General features: G+C 33.8%; 1 protein-coding gene across 1 annotated transcript; it reads left to right on the plus strand.

Annotated features, from left to right (window-relative positions):
* The first annotated feature begins 11,005 nt into the window (after window positions 1-11,005).
* LOC107630953 (ethylene-responsive transcription factor ABR1) lies at window positions 11,006-12,875 on the plus strand. Its single transcript, XM_088508259.1, has 3 exons — window positions 11,006-11,145; window positions 11,243-11,548; window positions 11,990-12,875. Exons 2-3 carry the CDS (start codon window positions 11,296-11,298, stop codon window positions 12,667-12,669), a joined length of 933 nt encoding a protein of 310 aa, XP_088364385.1. The 5' UTR covers window positions 11,006-11,145; window positions 11,243-11,295; the 3' UTR covers window positions 12,670-12,875.
* The last annotated feature ends 882 nt before the right edge of the window (window positions 12,876-13,757 follow it).

A 13,757-nucleotide genomic window follows, 5' to 3' on the forward strand; every position in this document is an offset into this window, starting at 1 on the left:
CATCATATTCATCAAGCTTTATGAAGAAGGTTGTCTTTCCGGTCATATGCCTAGAACATCCGCTGTCCATATACCACATATTCTCTTTCCGTTTGGATGCTAGGCACACCTACAAAATAATCTCAAGTGACCTTAGGTATCCAAATTTTCTTGGATCCTTTCACGTTAAACCATCTCTTATGTCCTAAGCCATTATAATAAAAAACAACCTTGTAAACTTTATCTCCTATCATCCTTTCACCAAAAAAATATTGTATGGGAAAGTGTCCATCTCGGTTACATAGCCTACAAAATCTTGGAGTTCCTGTTTTGTTAAAGCTTCTTGGGTTTTGAAATCTTGTATCATTGGAAGATGAAGCAATATTTTCAAAATGAGATTTTTCAACAGATTTATAGAATCCCAAGTCATCTTTATCATAAAGAGGTTTTTGGCTAGCCAAGATTTGATTCAGATTTTCAGAACTTTATGTGAACTTGGCTAAGTCTTCTTTGAGCCTTTTGACCTCTTTAAGCAACTCTTCATTCCTTTTAAAACAATCAACATATGCAACAACCGAATGGTCACTTTCACAGCTCCTAAGTTGGGCTTTTAACTGCTTATTTTCTTTCAACAAGATCACAAGCAGTTTCGGCCTCCCTTAGCTTTTCTTTTAAAAATCCGTTTTCTGCTTTAAGGATGATAATTTGTTATTCAAGTTCTTGATTATCCGGCAAAAAGCATCTTATTTTTTTAGAAAGATGATCTATCATAAGATGAAGAGATTCAGTATCAGGGTTGGGAACGATTACCTGCTCAACATGGTCAGCCATAAGGCATGGTTGAGACTTTGTTTCAGATTCTTCATCGTCTTCAGAGTCATTTTCAAGATCTTCCCATGATGCCATCAGTCCCTTCTTCTTCCCTTTCTTCGGTTTTTCTTCCTTCTTCAACTTAGGGCAGTCAGATTTGAAGTGCCCCGTTTCTTTACAGTTGTAGCAAGTCACCTTGCTGAAATCTCTCTTCTGTTTTCTTGAGCTGCCTCTTTTGCCTCTCTCCTTGAGCTTTACCATTTTCCTGAATTTTTTGCAAACAACACAAATTCATATTTAGATGAGTTATCACTGGATTCATCATCCAGAGGGTTAGTAATAGATGAGAAAGCTATTCCTTTCTTTTTTGAATCTTTTTTCAAATAGGTGTTTTCAAAAGCAAGTAAATTTCCTCTCAAATCATCATAAGTCATAGAGTCAAGACCACTACTCTCAGAAATAATTAAAGCTTTTGTTTTCCACTCTTTTGTGAGACATCTCAACACTCTTCTCACTAGCACAGATTCAGGATACTTGATTCCCATAGCATCCAAGCCAACAATAATGGTGTTGAAGCGCTCAAAAAGCTCATCAATGGATTCTCCTTCCTTCATTGCAAACATTTCATACTCTCTGTTTAACATATCTATCCTGGTCTTTTTTACAATTGTGGTTCCCTCATGAGTGACTAGGAGTTTGTCCTATATTTCCTTTGCTGTTGTGCATTGTGATACCTGTCGGTACTCCTCGAAACTGATAGCATAGTTGAGTAAGTTGATCTCCTTGGCATTGAGTTCAACTTTCTTTCTATCTTCTTCGGTCCAGCTTGCTTCTGGTTTAGGAGTGACAACTCCTTCGGCACTTGTGACGGTTGGATATTGAGGACCTTCAAGGATGATCTTCCAGAGTCTGTAGTCCACTGCTTGCACAAAGATCTTCATTCTCTCCTTCCAATAGGTATAGTTTTTCCCATTGAAGAGAGGAGGTCGGTTGCTTGATTGTCCTCTGGTCAGATTGTAGAACACCAAATTTGAGCCACTGTTTTCTGCCATGAGGATCTTTACTCCAAGCTACAAAGCTTGATCTCTTTGAGACCAAGCTCTGATACCAATTGATGGTTATCAGTGGCTAAGAGAATGGGGGTTGAATCTTAGCCCCCTTTTTTGCTTGACAATGCTTGCTGGCCTTTGAAACAACTTCTGGAAACTTTTTGTCTTTTTATCTCGTAACTAGCCACGAGACTTTTTCTTTTGTCTTGTCCCCAGCCACGAAACTTTTCTTTTTGTCTCGTCAGTCAGCACGAGATATTTTCAGTTTTATCTCCTGGTCACCAGAAACAGAAATGGAGTAAAAGAAAGAGAAAATTATACCAAGATATATCCTGGTTCAGCTGCTAAGTGCAAGGCAGCCTACATCTAGTCTCCATCACAACAATGATGGAATTTCACTATAATCATCCTTGATTACAAATACCAATTCTCCCTAGGAACTACCCTTCTTATCTGGGACAAGTCCAGAATCTAATCCCAAACTGAACTTGACTTGGTCACTGCCAAGCTTTCAACTGTAAAGTGCTAACCCAACTTACAAGGGGATTCCCACAGAATCATGAGACACAACATAGATGTACAAAGGAGCTCTAAGGACATCTATGACTTTTTCTTTTAATTTTGCACTCTCTGCCTTTTCCATGAAACTCAAGACATGACAAAATTAAACAGAAAAATTACAAAATGAGAACATTGAAGGAGAAGAAATTCTGTCAGCTTAGAGAGCTATGAGAACCCTGTGCTTTGCACTCTCATTCCCTTGAATCAACCCTAACTGTTCACCCTTACTTATAGGGAGAAGCCTTCAAGGTTGGAACCAAACAAACCAAGCCAATATTCTTCTTCTTCTTCAACTTGAACCGGTTCGGCCAGAGAGAGAGAAGAGATAACTCATGCAAAACCCAACATGCAATTACCTCTAGTCCTTCCTTGGTCACCACTCTTCATCAATCCGAGCCCTTCATCCTTGCCTTGCTCTCCAAGATGAACTTCTGGCCCTTGATGCTTCATGATGATGATGATAGCTTCATCTGCTTCAATCTCTGCCTCTTCCATCACGTAGCCACTGTAGCTACCTCCTGTGGTGGTTGAGCAGAATCAGAGACAAGCCATCCTCTCCAAGGATCTTCTCTTTGCTGGCCGAGATCTTCTTCTTTCTTTTTAGGTATGAAGAACTTGAGATTACCTCACCAAATCTTACCATTCTTGGTGAGAATCTCAGCCACTACATACTTTTAGTTTGCTTTTTCTTGCCATCATTGTGATGGTCTTTCGACGTGCATCTCCTTCCCTTCGGTGAAAAGCTTTTTCTTCCATGGTTTGCTGTGTAATGACCGAATATAGAAGAAAGAAATGAGAGAGAGAAAAGAAAAGCTATTAACAATTAATGAAACAAAGAAAGAGTGTAAAAGTGAATTAATTTTCCCACTCCCTTTGCTGAGTAGCGTGTAGCTAGATGCAATCAATCATGTCAATCACATTTTCTCTCTCATGGTTCCCAATGCATTAACTTTACTTTAATAAAATTTGAATTCCACCACTTGGTAAAAGATTGAGATCTGTTGGAAGCAAAAAATTACTTTCCCTCAATATGTTTCGGACCAAGCATTGGATCTTTGGTTTAATATGGGCTTAATGATGATATTGATAGAAACTGGCCCAATTAAACAATTCAGCCACCATTTATTTTCTATAAGGTTGAATTTTGATTTTATACTGGGCTTTAGTTTTTCTTTTATATTCGGCCCAAGAAACAAAAATTATTTCAGCCATGGTCTCATCAATTTAATATTAAGGTTAAAAAACTGGCCCAATATAAACCTGCATTGCAAAATTATTTAATCAACATATGAAAATTAAGATCAAAATAATAATCTTGCAATTAACCACATTTATAATGTTTGATCATCACTTAAATTAAAAATGGAGTTTTCCAAACTCATCAGGTAAGTATACTTTTATATTTTAATTATGAATAAATTTATTTATTTATATTGTTTTTAGACTTATTAATATGTTAGTTTTATTATTGTTAGTATTATTGTTAGAGTTGTTATTATTATTAGTAACAATAATTAGTAGAATGTTATTAGTTTGATTAGTTACCAGAACCATGAACCTTATAATTAGGGCTGGCAATGGGTAGGGTAGGGTAGGGTTTAGACTCTACCCTAACCCTACCCGCGGGTTAAAATTTTTATTAAAATTCTACCCTATCCTACCCGCGGGTTGAGAATCTCTCAACCCTAACCTATCTGCACCCTAAAGCTCTAAACCCTACTCTACCCTACCTTACCTACAGAAATATCAATTTTTTTCAAAATAAATATAAAATTCAATCATTTCAAATTTTATACATATTAATAACATAAAAAATAAAAAACTAATGCTCTAAATTACTAAATTAACTAAGTGCTTGTTTGGGCGCAATTATTTTGATAAAAAGATCTTTTTTTTATTTTTTAGCGTGTTTGGCAAATTTCTAGTAGTAAAAGTAAAAGCACTAGAAAAATAAAAAATATCTTTTTTGAAAAGCTGTAATTTACATCTTTTTTTAAAAGATCTTTTTTCCTTAAAAAAAAAGATGTTTTTCATGTAATAAATAAACAAAAAAGTACTTTTGTATTATTATACCTAAACATAATTGATAAATAAAAAGATCTTTTTACATGAGATATCCAAACATAAAATTACTTCTACTTTTCCATAAGATCTTTGAAAAAAAGATAACTCGAAAAAAGATCTTTTTTTAGAAGCTCACCCAAACAAGCCCTAATTAGTTTAGTGGTTGTTCACTTATTGTAAGTCATTATATAAGGGATGTTGTGGGTTCAACTCTCACTTCCTTCACTATATACCTATTTTTTAATAAAATATGTGTTATATATGAGGTGCGGGTAGGGTAGGGTAGGATACACCCTAAATTCGTACCCTACCCTACCCACAGGCATACCCGAACCGTACCCTACCCTACCCGCAACGGGTCGGATAGCCTTCCCTACCCAAGCGGGTTGAACCGGGTTGGGTACCCGCGAGTAGGATATGAATTGCCAGCGCTACCTATAACCACGGTCATTATTGTTGTTATTGTTATTGTTAATATATTCTTTTGTTAATATTAATTATTATTGTCATTAGTATTGTTATTATTACTATATTAATAAATATTATTATTCTGGATAACATAATAATTTGTTAATGCATTATTATTTGAAACGTAATATCCCGTGAATCTATCTCATTCAAGCAGTGGGTTGGCTTCGGTCGTCCTTTAGTCGCGCACCTCAATGTCCAATTGGCGATTAGCTTCGCCCTTTCATATCTAGCCCATGTAGATAGGTCACCCATCGGAACAAATTCGCTTCTGTAGACCTTACAAATTTCAGACATTTTGTACACATCATGTACATATACTTGCCAATTAAGACGTTGGTTAGCGCACCATGTAAAAATGTGGCGACATGGAAGTCGCTCGACCTGGAAATGACCACAATCACAGTGTCGTTGCGCAAGGTTAATAGTGTATATAGAACTATCTCACATTTCACGAACCTCAAACATCTCATTGTGCCTGTCGAACCGGTTGACAACAATGTTTCCTGCACATCGAAAACTCTCTTCGACTCATTTCGTGCAAATTCTGAATACGTGAATTTGTTACAAACGCGTAAACAATTCGTTTAACCGATAGAAAGTAGCCTAACAATGGCAGTCACATGAAGGTTGCGCGCAACTTTATGATAGAATTTATGCACTCTACTAAATTAGTTGTCATATGACCCCAACGATGACCACCGTCGAATGCCAACACCCATCTCTCAACACCAATCTTATCACATCATCGAATATATGGCACACCCCACTCTTTAAGCCTTTGGTAGTTTTTGTTGTACTACTGCTCCATTCTAGAATAACCTGTAAAGCGAACCACGTAATTATGAGTACAAACGACAAATTACTAAGAATGAAACCATAACAACAAATTCAAATACCTGTGTTAACAACAAGTTTATGCAAGTTCGGAGCCTTAAATCTCCTTTAGAAATTGGACTCGATGTGCCTGATGCAGAACATGTTCCACGCCCTTGGTGGTGACCATGCACCATTACTGCGAGCTATTGCTACATTGATGGAGTTATGGCGGTAAAAATAATGCCCACATCATCTCGAGTAACAACATATCTGCGCAAATCAGTAAGGAAAAACTCTCACACGTTTGTTGTCTCACCCTCCACAATAGCAAAAGCAATCGGTACAATGTTTTGGTTCCCGTCTTGTGCCATCGCAACCAAAAGTGCACATTTATATTTCCGTACAGGTGTGTGCCGTCAACCTGTACCAATGACTTGCAGTGTCTAAATGCTGTAATACACATATAGAAGCTCCAAAACACGTGATAGAGAACTCTTACACCTTGAACCTCCTCACTCTCACGATAAACATGGAGCATTTTTATTTGAACGCGAGACCTTAGCATCTTTGCAGTCATTGCTTTCAACCATACTGGCAGAGTCTGATAAGAAACTTTTCAATCACAAAAAATTTTTGTGACAGATTTTGGCTTTTCCAACCAAGCCTTGCGATAACTTACAATGTAGTTGAATCTGGATTGAACTTCTGCAATAATAGATTTCACCTTTATCGACTCGGCTTCATCCAACGACCTAATAGCATCTGCAATTGTGTATGTGTCTAACTTGGCATGATCTTGTGAAATCGTCCCCATGTTGCACATGTGTTTGCCATTGTATCTCTTGATCTCCGAACAATCTTTCTTTCGAATCAAACTAGCTCGGATAAGCCAATCGCACCCTGTACCATACCCTTTGCATTTTGCATAGAATGTCTATGGCTCAGCTCATACACAGTGTAATCAATTCTTCTAGAGATTATGTATCTTTTGATTGAGATATCACCGACTCTCTAGAACCAACTTCCATACCGACACTAAATTCACCATCTTCTGTCGCAACATTGCCTTCACCTACGGCATACGAACCACTGTTACTCGGTCAAGGCAAATAAAAGAAATAGTAGTGGTAACTTTAACTAACAAACACAACATACCCATATTCGCATGCTTAGGAAACAAGGTTATTCATCAACATTCACCTCCTCGCCAACCGCGTCCAGCCCCATATGTTCAAACTCAACGTACAACTCTATCATTGGCACGTGAAATCGAGTTTGTTGATAAATACAGAATATCTGCTGCATACATGCGTCGTCAGTGATGGACATTATTTGAAACTATATCAGTCCACCAAATATTTGTACAGAATTTCTGTATAAAATGTTGCTCACCCTCTTTAAAATGTGCCTTTATATGTTCTCACAAATACCATTTTACAACTCTACAAAATTCATGGTGCATGGAATAACAAAGGAAACAGACATTTACAAACAAAAATCACTCGTTCGTGTATGTTTGGTATAATCTCACCGTTATAATACACTCGCAAATTTGCAATACCTTTCATAACCTCAACTTCACCTAACCCAACTTTTTTCACACTACAAATATTAAAAAAAACTCACTGGAAAGAAAGAGGAACAGGGTGAGGTATGAAACACAAATATATTTACCAATAGTATTTATAAACAAGACTTCTAATTAAATATTTTTTCCACACAAAACACAAACTGTGTTTTACAGCTTCCGAATAAAAAATTTTTTAAATTCAAAACGCAACCTATATTTTATTTTTTCGAAAAAAAAAATTATTCCCTCTGTAAAACACAATCTGCGTTTTGCAGGTTGCAATTTAAAAAAAAAAAAATAAAGTCGAAATATAGTTTGCGATTTACCTCTAACAATCTAACATCAAACACCATATTTCTTTCCATTTAAAAAAAAAATCAGCTAATTCTTTCCCACCTTAATTTGTGTTAAACAACGCTACTTGACAAAAACCGTTGCAATACGCCAATACCATTTGATCACATGGTCCCAATTTTATCCAATCCGCGAGAGATAGCGCGTGTACGGTTCAACTGTTTGACTGAAACTAGCGCTGACTTAGGGCTTGTTTGGGTGAGCTTTTAAAAAAAGATCTTTTTTTGAGTTATCTTTTTTTAAAAGATCTTATAGAGAAGTAAAAGTAATTTTATGTTTGGATATCTCATGTAAAAAGGTCTTTTTATCTATCAATTATGTTTGGGTATAACAGTATAAAAGTACTTTTTTGTTCATTTATTACATGAAAAATATCTTTTTTTAAGGAAAAAAGATCTTTTAAAAAAAGATGTAAATTACAGCTTCTCAAAAAAGATTTTTTTTTGATTTTACTAGTGCTTTTACTTTTACTACTAGAAATTTGCCAAACACGTTAAAAAATAAAAAAAGATCTTTTTTCATTGAAAAAAGATCTTTTTTTAACAAAATAATGGCGCCCAAACATGCACTTAGTCTCACACCTTGATTTTGCTTACTCAAACCCTTCCATCCAAGAGTCAAAGACAATGACTCCAATATTTTTTAAATGAATTCCTTTGTTTTTCTTTGAATTCATATTTTTAAGTATGCTGTTTTATCAATTCATCCTTACATATTTTTTTTATATTATATAAATGGTATTATACTTTTATTAATTAGATAAATTTTAGTTCTCTATTTTATTTTGTTTATATGAATAATTAAAATTTAAAACAATAACTTGATAATTAGGTTAACTATACTTTTTTAAAAAACTCCAAATAGGTTATATATATTATTTAAATAAAAGGAAAACAAAAATTCAAAGCTCATAACCTCTTATTTTATTTATTACTTCTAATAAAATTTTATTTTTTAAAAATACTACCTTCTTTACTTTATCTGAAATGTATTGACATCAACTATTATTTTATCATATATTTTTTAAAATAAAATAAAGAAAAATATGTGGAAAATGATATTATATAATAAAATACTATAATTGACAGCATCAATTAAAATAAAAAATTGAAAAAAAAATCATTCTCAATATTTTTAGAGTTAAAACAGGACGTATGGAACATTCCTTTTCAAAAGTAAACAATTAGATATCAAATTATACTATTTAGAGATTATAAATGTTTTCATCATTAATTCTGTTTAGGTCGTATGATTTCTATTTAACAATATTTTTTACAATTTTAAAATTAAAAGAAAAGAACTTAGTTGAATTTTACATTTTTATCCTCAATGTTGATATAAGAATATACGCTTCTATTATTAGTAATAAAATAGAATAAAAATCCCTTCTTATCTGTAGATAGGTTTTTTAATTACAGTTATTAATTAAAGAAAAAATCACATAAAATTAAATTGGATTAGTCTAATAGTTACTGCTCTAGTAAACTTAAACAAGTATTAAAAATTCAAATCTTACTTTATGTATATAGCAACTTATTAACTAGCAGTAAACTCTTAAATAGATACTAAGAGAAAAAAAACGAAACACATAAACTTTTACTTTATATTTTCCGTAGTTATTAGAATTAACTGTTTCATTTTAATTGTACATGTATATTAGGAAAATAGCTAAAATATTAATGTTCAAGTGACTTAGATTTATTCTATAAATTGCTCATGACATATCTTTTAGTTTCTCTGATGTTTTTCTACTATTCTATGAAAGTATTAATTCTAGAGTAATATTTTTTTAGGAAGAAATATTATCTCCTCAAAAGTTTATTACGTACAAACAATTCCTAAATAGTGACTAGTTTAACAATTCTTATTTGCCACATACATTAATAGTTAGTGGAACTTATGTAAGGTATCTTGATTAAAGTTGGTAAATCGAAATTTATTTTGAGTATATTCAGATGTGACGTTAAAATTTGTGTTCCTTTTTAAAACAACTTTGTATTCTAGTTCAATTATGGCTCCTTTCCTTTTTTTTGTTAAATAATAATGAATGGAAGTGAATTAAGAAAAGAGTAAACACTCAATTTGGTTTTTGTCTATTTTCACGAAGGACAAAGCGATTTCTGTAAAAAAAAAAAAGAACATTTCGACTCTCAACCTTTTTATTTTGGGACAATACGGTCCTTCTATTAAAAAATTCATTAAATAATAATTAGTTTTGTGGATGTTTTATTTGTATTTTGTGAGGGATTTAAACCTCCACAAATTATTAATAACTTTGTTTTTAAAAAATTTCTTTAGCAATGGTGGTTAAGTGAAGAAAAACCATTGATAAAAATGATGCCACAAAAAAAAAGTAATTATAATACAATATCTTTTAAAGGAAAAAAATAATATCGAATAAGAAATAAAAGAAGAAAACTTCAATGTTGATAATATTAGTATTGGTCATGATAACGGTAAAGGAGATAATAATGATGATAAAGTATGATTATACAATAAAAATAAGGATCCGCTAGTAGTAGTGATAGTAATTAGTTATATTGTTGAAAATATTTTTGTGGGGTTTAAAATCCCACAAAATACAAATAAAACTCTTACAAAACTAATTTTTATTATTATTTAATAAATTTTTTAACAAAAACCGTATTGTTTCAAAATAAAAAAATTAAGGATCCAAATGTCTTTTCTTTTTGGATAGGAATCACTTTGTCCTTCGTGAAAATGGACAAAGACCGAATTGGTCTTTACTCTTAAGAAAAAGTTGAACAAATGAATTGTTGCGGCTGCAACTTGCAACCTGCGACTTGCCTATTAACTGTTGATACACACCAAGGATTAAGCATCGAACTGAAAATAGTTTTCTTTTGCTGAAGCAACTTGCCAATGTCACACCAAAAATAATTGAAATTAAACACTTATAAATTTGTGGGTGCAATGCAACTTGGCTAATTAAATCAACCCGTGTCGATACAAAATATACAACCCTATCCGATATGCTCAACAGCTCCTTTTATTTATACAATCATAAGGTTTGGGAATAACGTGACAGAATTATTCAGGTGGAGTTTTGATTTACACCTCAAGTGGACGGATCTATGGCCTTATTTTCCATAATTAAAAAACATCTCATCTTATATAATATTAATAAATCAAACTAAGAAGATGATGATGGATATTTTGATGTCGGCTCCTTCCTTTTCACCACCGACTTAGTTTGGTTCTTCAAGTTGGTTACCTCCACACCATGTTTCTCTCCTTTCACACCTTAATAGTGTAAGAGTTTTGACCTATCTTTATTACCAATCAATTATCAATTATTTATTCTTCTAAGCTACATGCATTTGATCTGTTTCATCAACTTGATGGTATGTATATATATTACATCTTTCATATAATAATAATAATAATAATAATAAGGAGCAAGGGACAAAGGAAAAGAAAAGCATTTTCCCCCGTGCGGCTTATATATAGGTACATTTATATCAATGTTCAGAGGGAGTTCTAGTTCTAAGTTCTATGTTCAGATTTGCATAATATATAGTTGAGTAAGTTACTTATTTGCATGCAGAAGAAACAAGAGGTGATTTTGATATACAGAAATAGATAGATGATGTTTTGGGGATGCAACCAATGATTATGTTTCCCGGTCTGAATAAAGAGGAGGAGATGGATACTATGGTTGAGGCTTTGACTCATGTTGTTCGTGGAGAAATACCTCAAGAAGCTGCTGATGTTGCTGTGACATCTAACATGGCTTCTGTGTCTGCAACACCATCTACGTCCTCTTCATCTTATGGACTCAATTCTAATCTCAAAAGAAGTAGGGAAGATGATATACCCTTTCTTGCTTCATCCTCTGCTTCTATTCCACCAAGTAAGTACTACATTTATTAGTCTTTATAATTCTTAATATTTTATAAATATCCAATTTTTTTGGGGTCATAGCTAGATATGTTAATGGGTCCCTGCATAAAGAATAAATGTTCCTCAAGTGTTTTTTTATATTTTTTTCATTTTTTTTGACATAACTAGACCTAATAGTTGAACAGAACTTAAAAAAAAAAAAAAAAACAGAACATAACCGCTAGAGTTTGGGGTAGGACCCTCTTTTGAAGATTAATATTAAATGAAATGTTGTATTAGCAAGTATGCCCCTGTTGGGAAAAAGATATTAGAGAATCAGAATTTGTATCATTCATTTTTATAGCAATGACATGACATATATACACACACTTTGAGTGAGAGAGAAAGTCATGATAGCACATGGCAATGATTGGCAACACAAACATTTCTGATGTGGGATTTCATTATACAGTTTCAGAGCTTGCAATCAACGGGAAAACAAGAAGAGAAAGAAGCGAAATGGGAGATGATGCAGTAGTGTACGAATACAGAACAGATCTAAAGAAGAATGATGAGGAGAAGAGGAAGAACAATGAAGGGAAGAGAAAATACAGAGGAGTGAGGCAGAGGCCATGGGGGAAGTGGGCTGCAGAGATCAGAGATCCATTCAAAGCAGAAAGAGTGTGGTTAGGAACCTTCAACACTGCAGAGGCTGCTGCCATTGCTTACGACCAAGCCTCTCTCCGCTTCAGAGGCAACAAAGCCAAACTCAACTTCCCTGAAAATGTTAGGGTGAAGCAACCACCACCACCACCAACCGCTTTCACCATTTCTCATACTGCTTCTTCTCCTTCTTCTTCTGATGCATATGTGCCCCTTCCACCTTCCACCGTGGAGGCTTCACCACCCAAGTTTTATGAGTTTTCAGACTTCCCCATCAGTTTATACGATCAGATGTTTGTGTCGTCTGCAATGGCTTCTCATATTCAAGCTTCTTCGGCTTCATCGCCAGCGGCATCGAATTCTTCCTCTTCTTCAGTGTTTGCTTATTCTGTAACTTCTGCCACACAGGCAACTCCAATTCCTTCTGTTTATTCTGCTAAGCTGCCGCCATGGTCTTCTTCTGGTAATAGCTCCTCTCCTTCTAGATGATTTATTCCATGAGCACAACAAAAATGCGAATTTATGAATTAGATTTTGTATGTTCTTGAGAAAGAGAGGGGGTCCAAGGGTTGACCGAAGATGCAGTGGTTGACTATGTAAGATCAGCGGTGTTCGGGTACGTCACGCAACACGCAAGCATAAACAATTACTGGAATAAGACATTTCTCGATTACGGAACGACTCACAAAAACAAATCTCAAAAGGTTGGATAGGTTTCCAACAAAGAAACGAATTGATAAATTTCTCAATCAAATTTCTACATCCGTCTGAAACAAGTAACATAATTTTATTTAATTCTTTGTTATTCTTGCTTGCAAGCATTCCTTCGCAGTCATCGTCCTTAAAAGTTAAAACCGCAAAAGCAAAAGCACATCTAAGTTACACGTTCGCAATTAATTTTATTTGTATAGGAAATAAATAAATACATAATATTGCCAGTGACGCAGGCCAACAGCCAACAGGGAAGGCATATTGTCGAGGGTTATATAGGGATCGGATGTAGTTATGTGTCTGTTTTTTATTAACATCATTTTATTGATAATTGAGCTCTCTGCCAAAAATATTGCTTTCTGGACATGTTTAAAAAAAATCATTTAAATGTCATAGATGGTAATTATTTTCAATTGTTTGTTCATCATATCTCAACCTCAATCCTCTGATAATGCAAATGCAACAGGTTTTGTTGCTAGTACTTTAAAAGGTAACTACAACCTTAAAAACTAGAAATTAGTTGTTAGATTCAGACCAAATTTATCACTTATGTAAATATTTCTTAATATCATAATTTAATCATTCAACATTCCTTTAAAAAAAAAAAAAACTCTTAACAAATGATAACAACTTTCCATCATTCACTTAACAAGCATTTTGTTTTGATTGTGCAACATTCCAACGAGTCAACAATACAATAACGATTTTTTATTAAGTAGGAACCTACTTTTTCCCCTTCCTATAATTATTTCTTTTTGCTTTTTGGTTTCCCATGAATATTGCCCAATCCCATAAACTAAAGACTCATCCACTGCAAATCGAAATTCCATTTAAAGATTTGTATTTACGGATTTGCCGATCGGTTC

Source organism: Arachis ipaensis, chromosome B3, assembly GCF_059453495.1.
Source record: "Arachis ipaensis isolate K30076 ecotype BB chromosome B3, ASM5945349v1, whole genome shotgun sequence".
Lineage (NCBI taxonomy): Eukaryota > Viridiplantae > Streptophyta > Magnoliopsida > Fabales > Fabaceae > Arachis > Arachis ipaensis.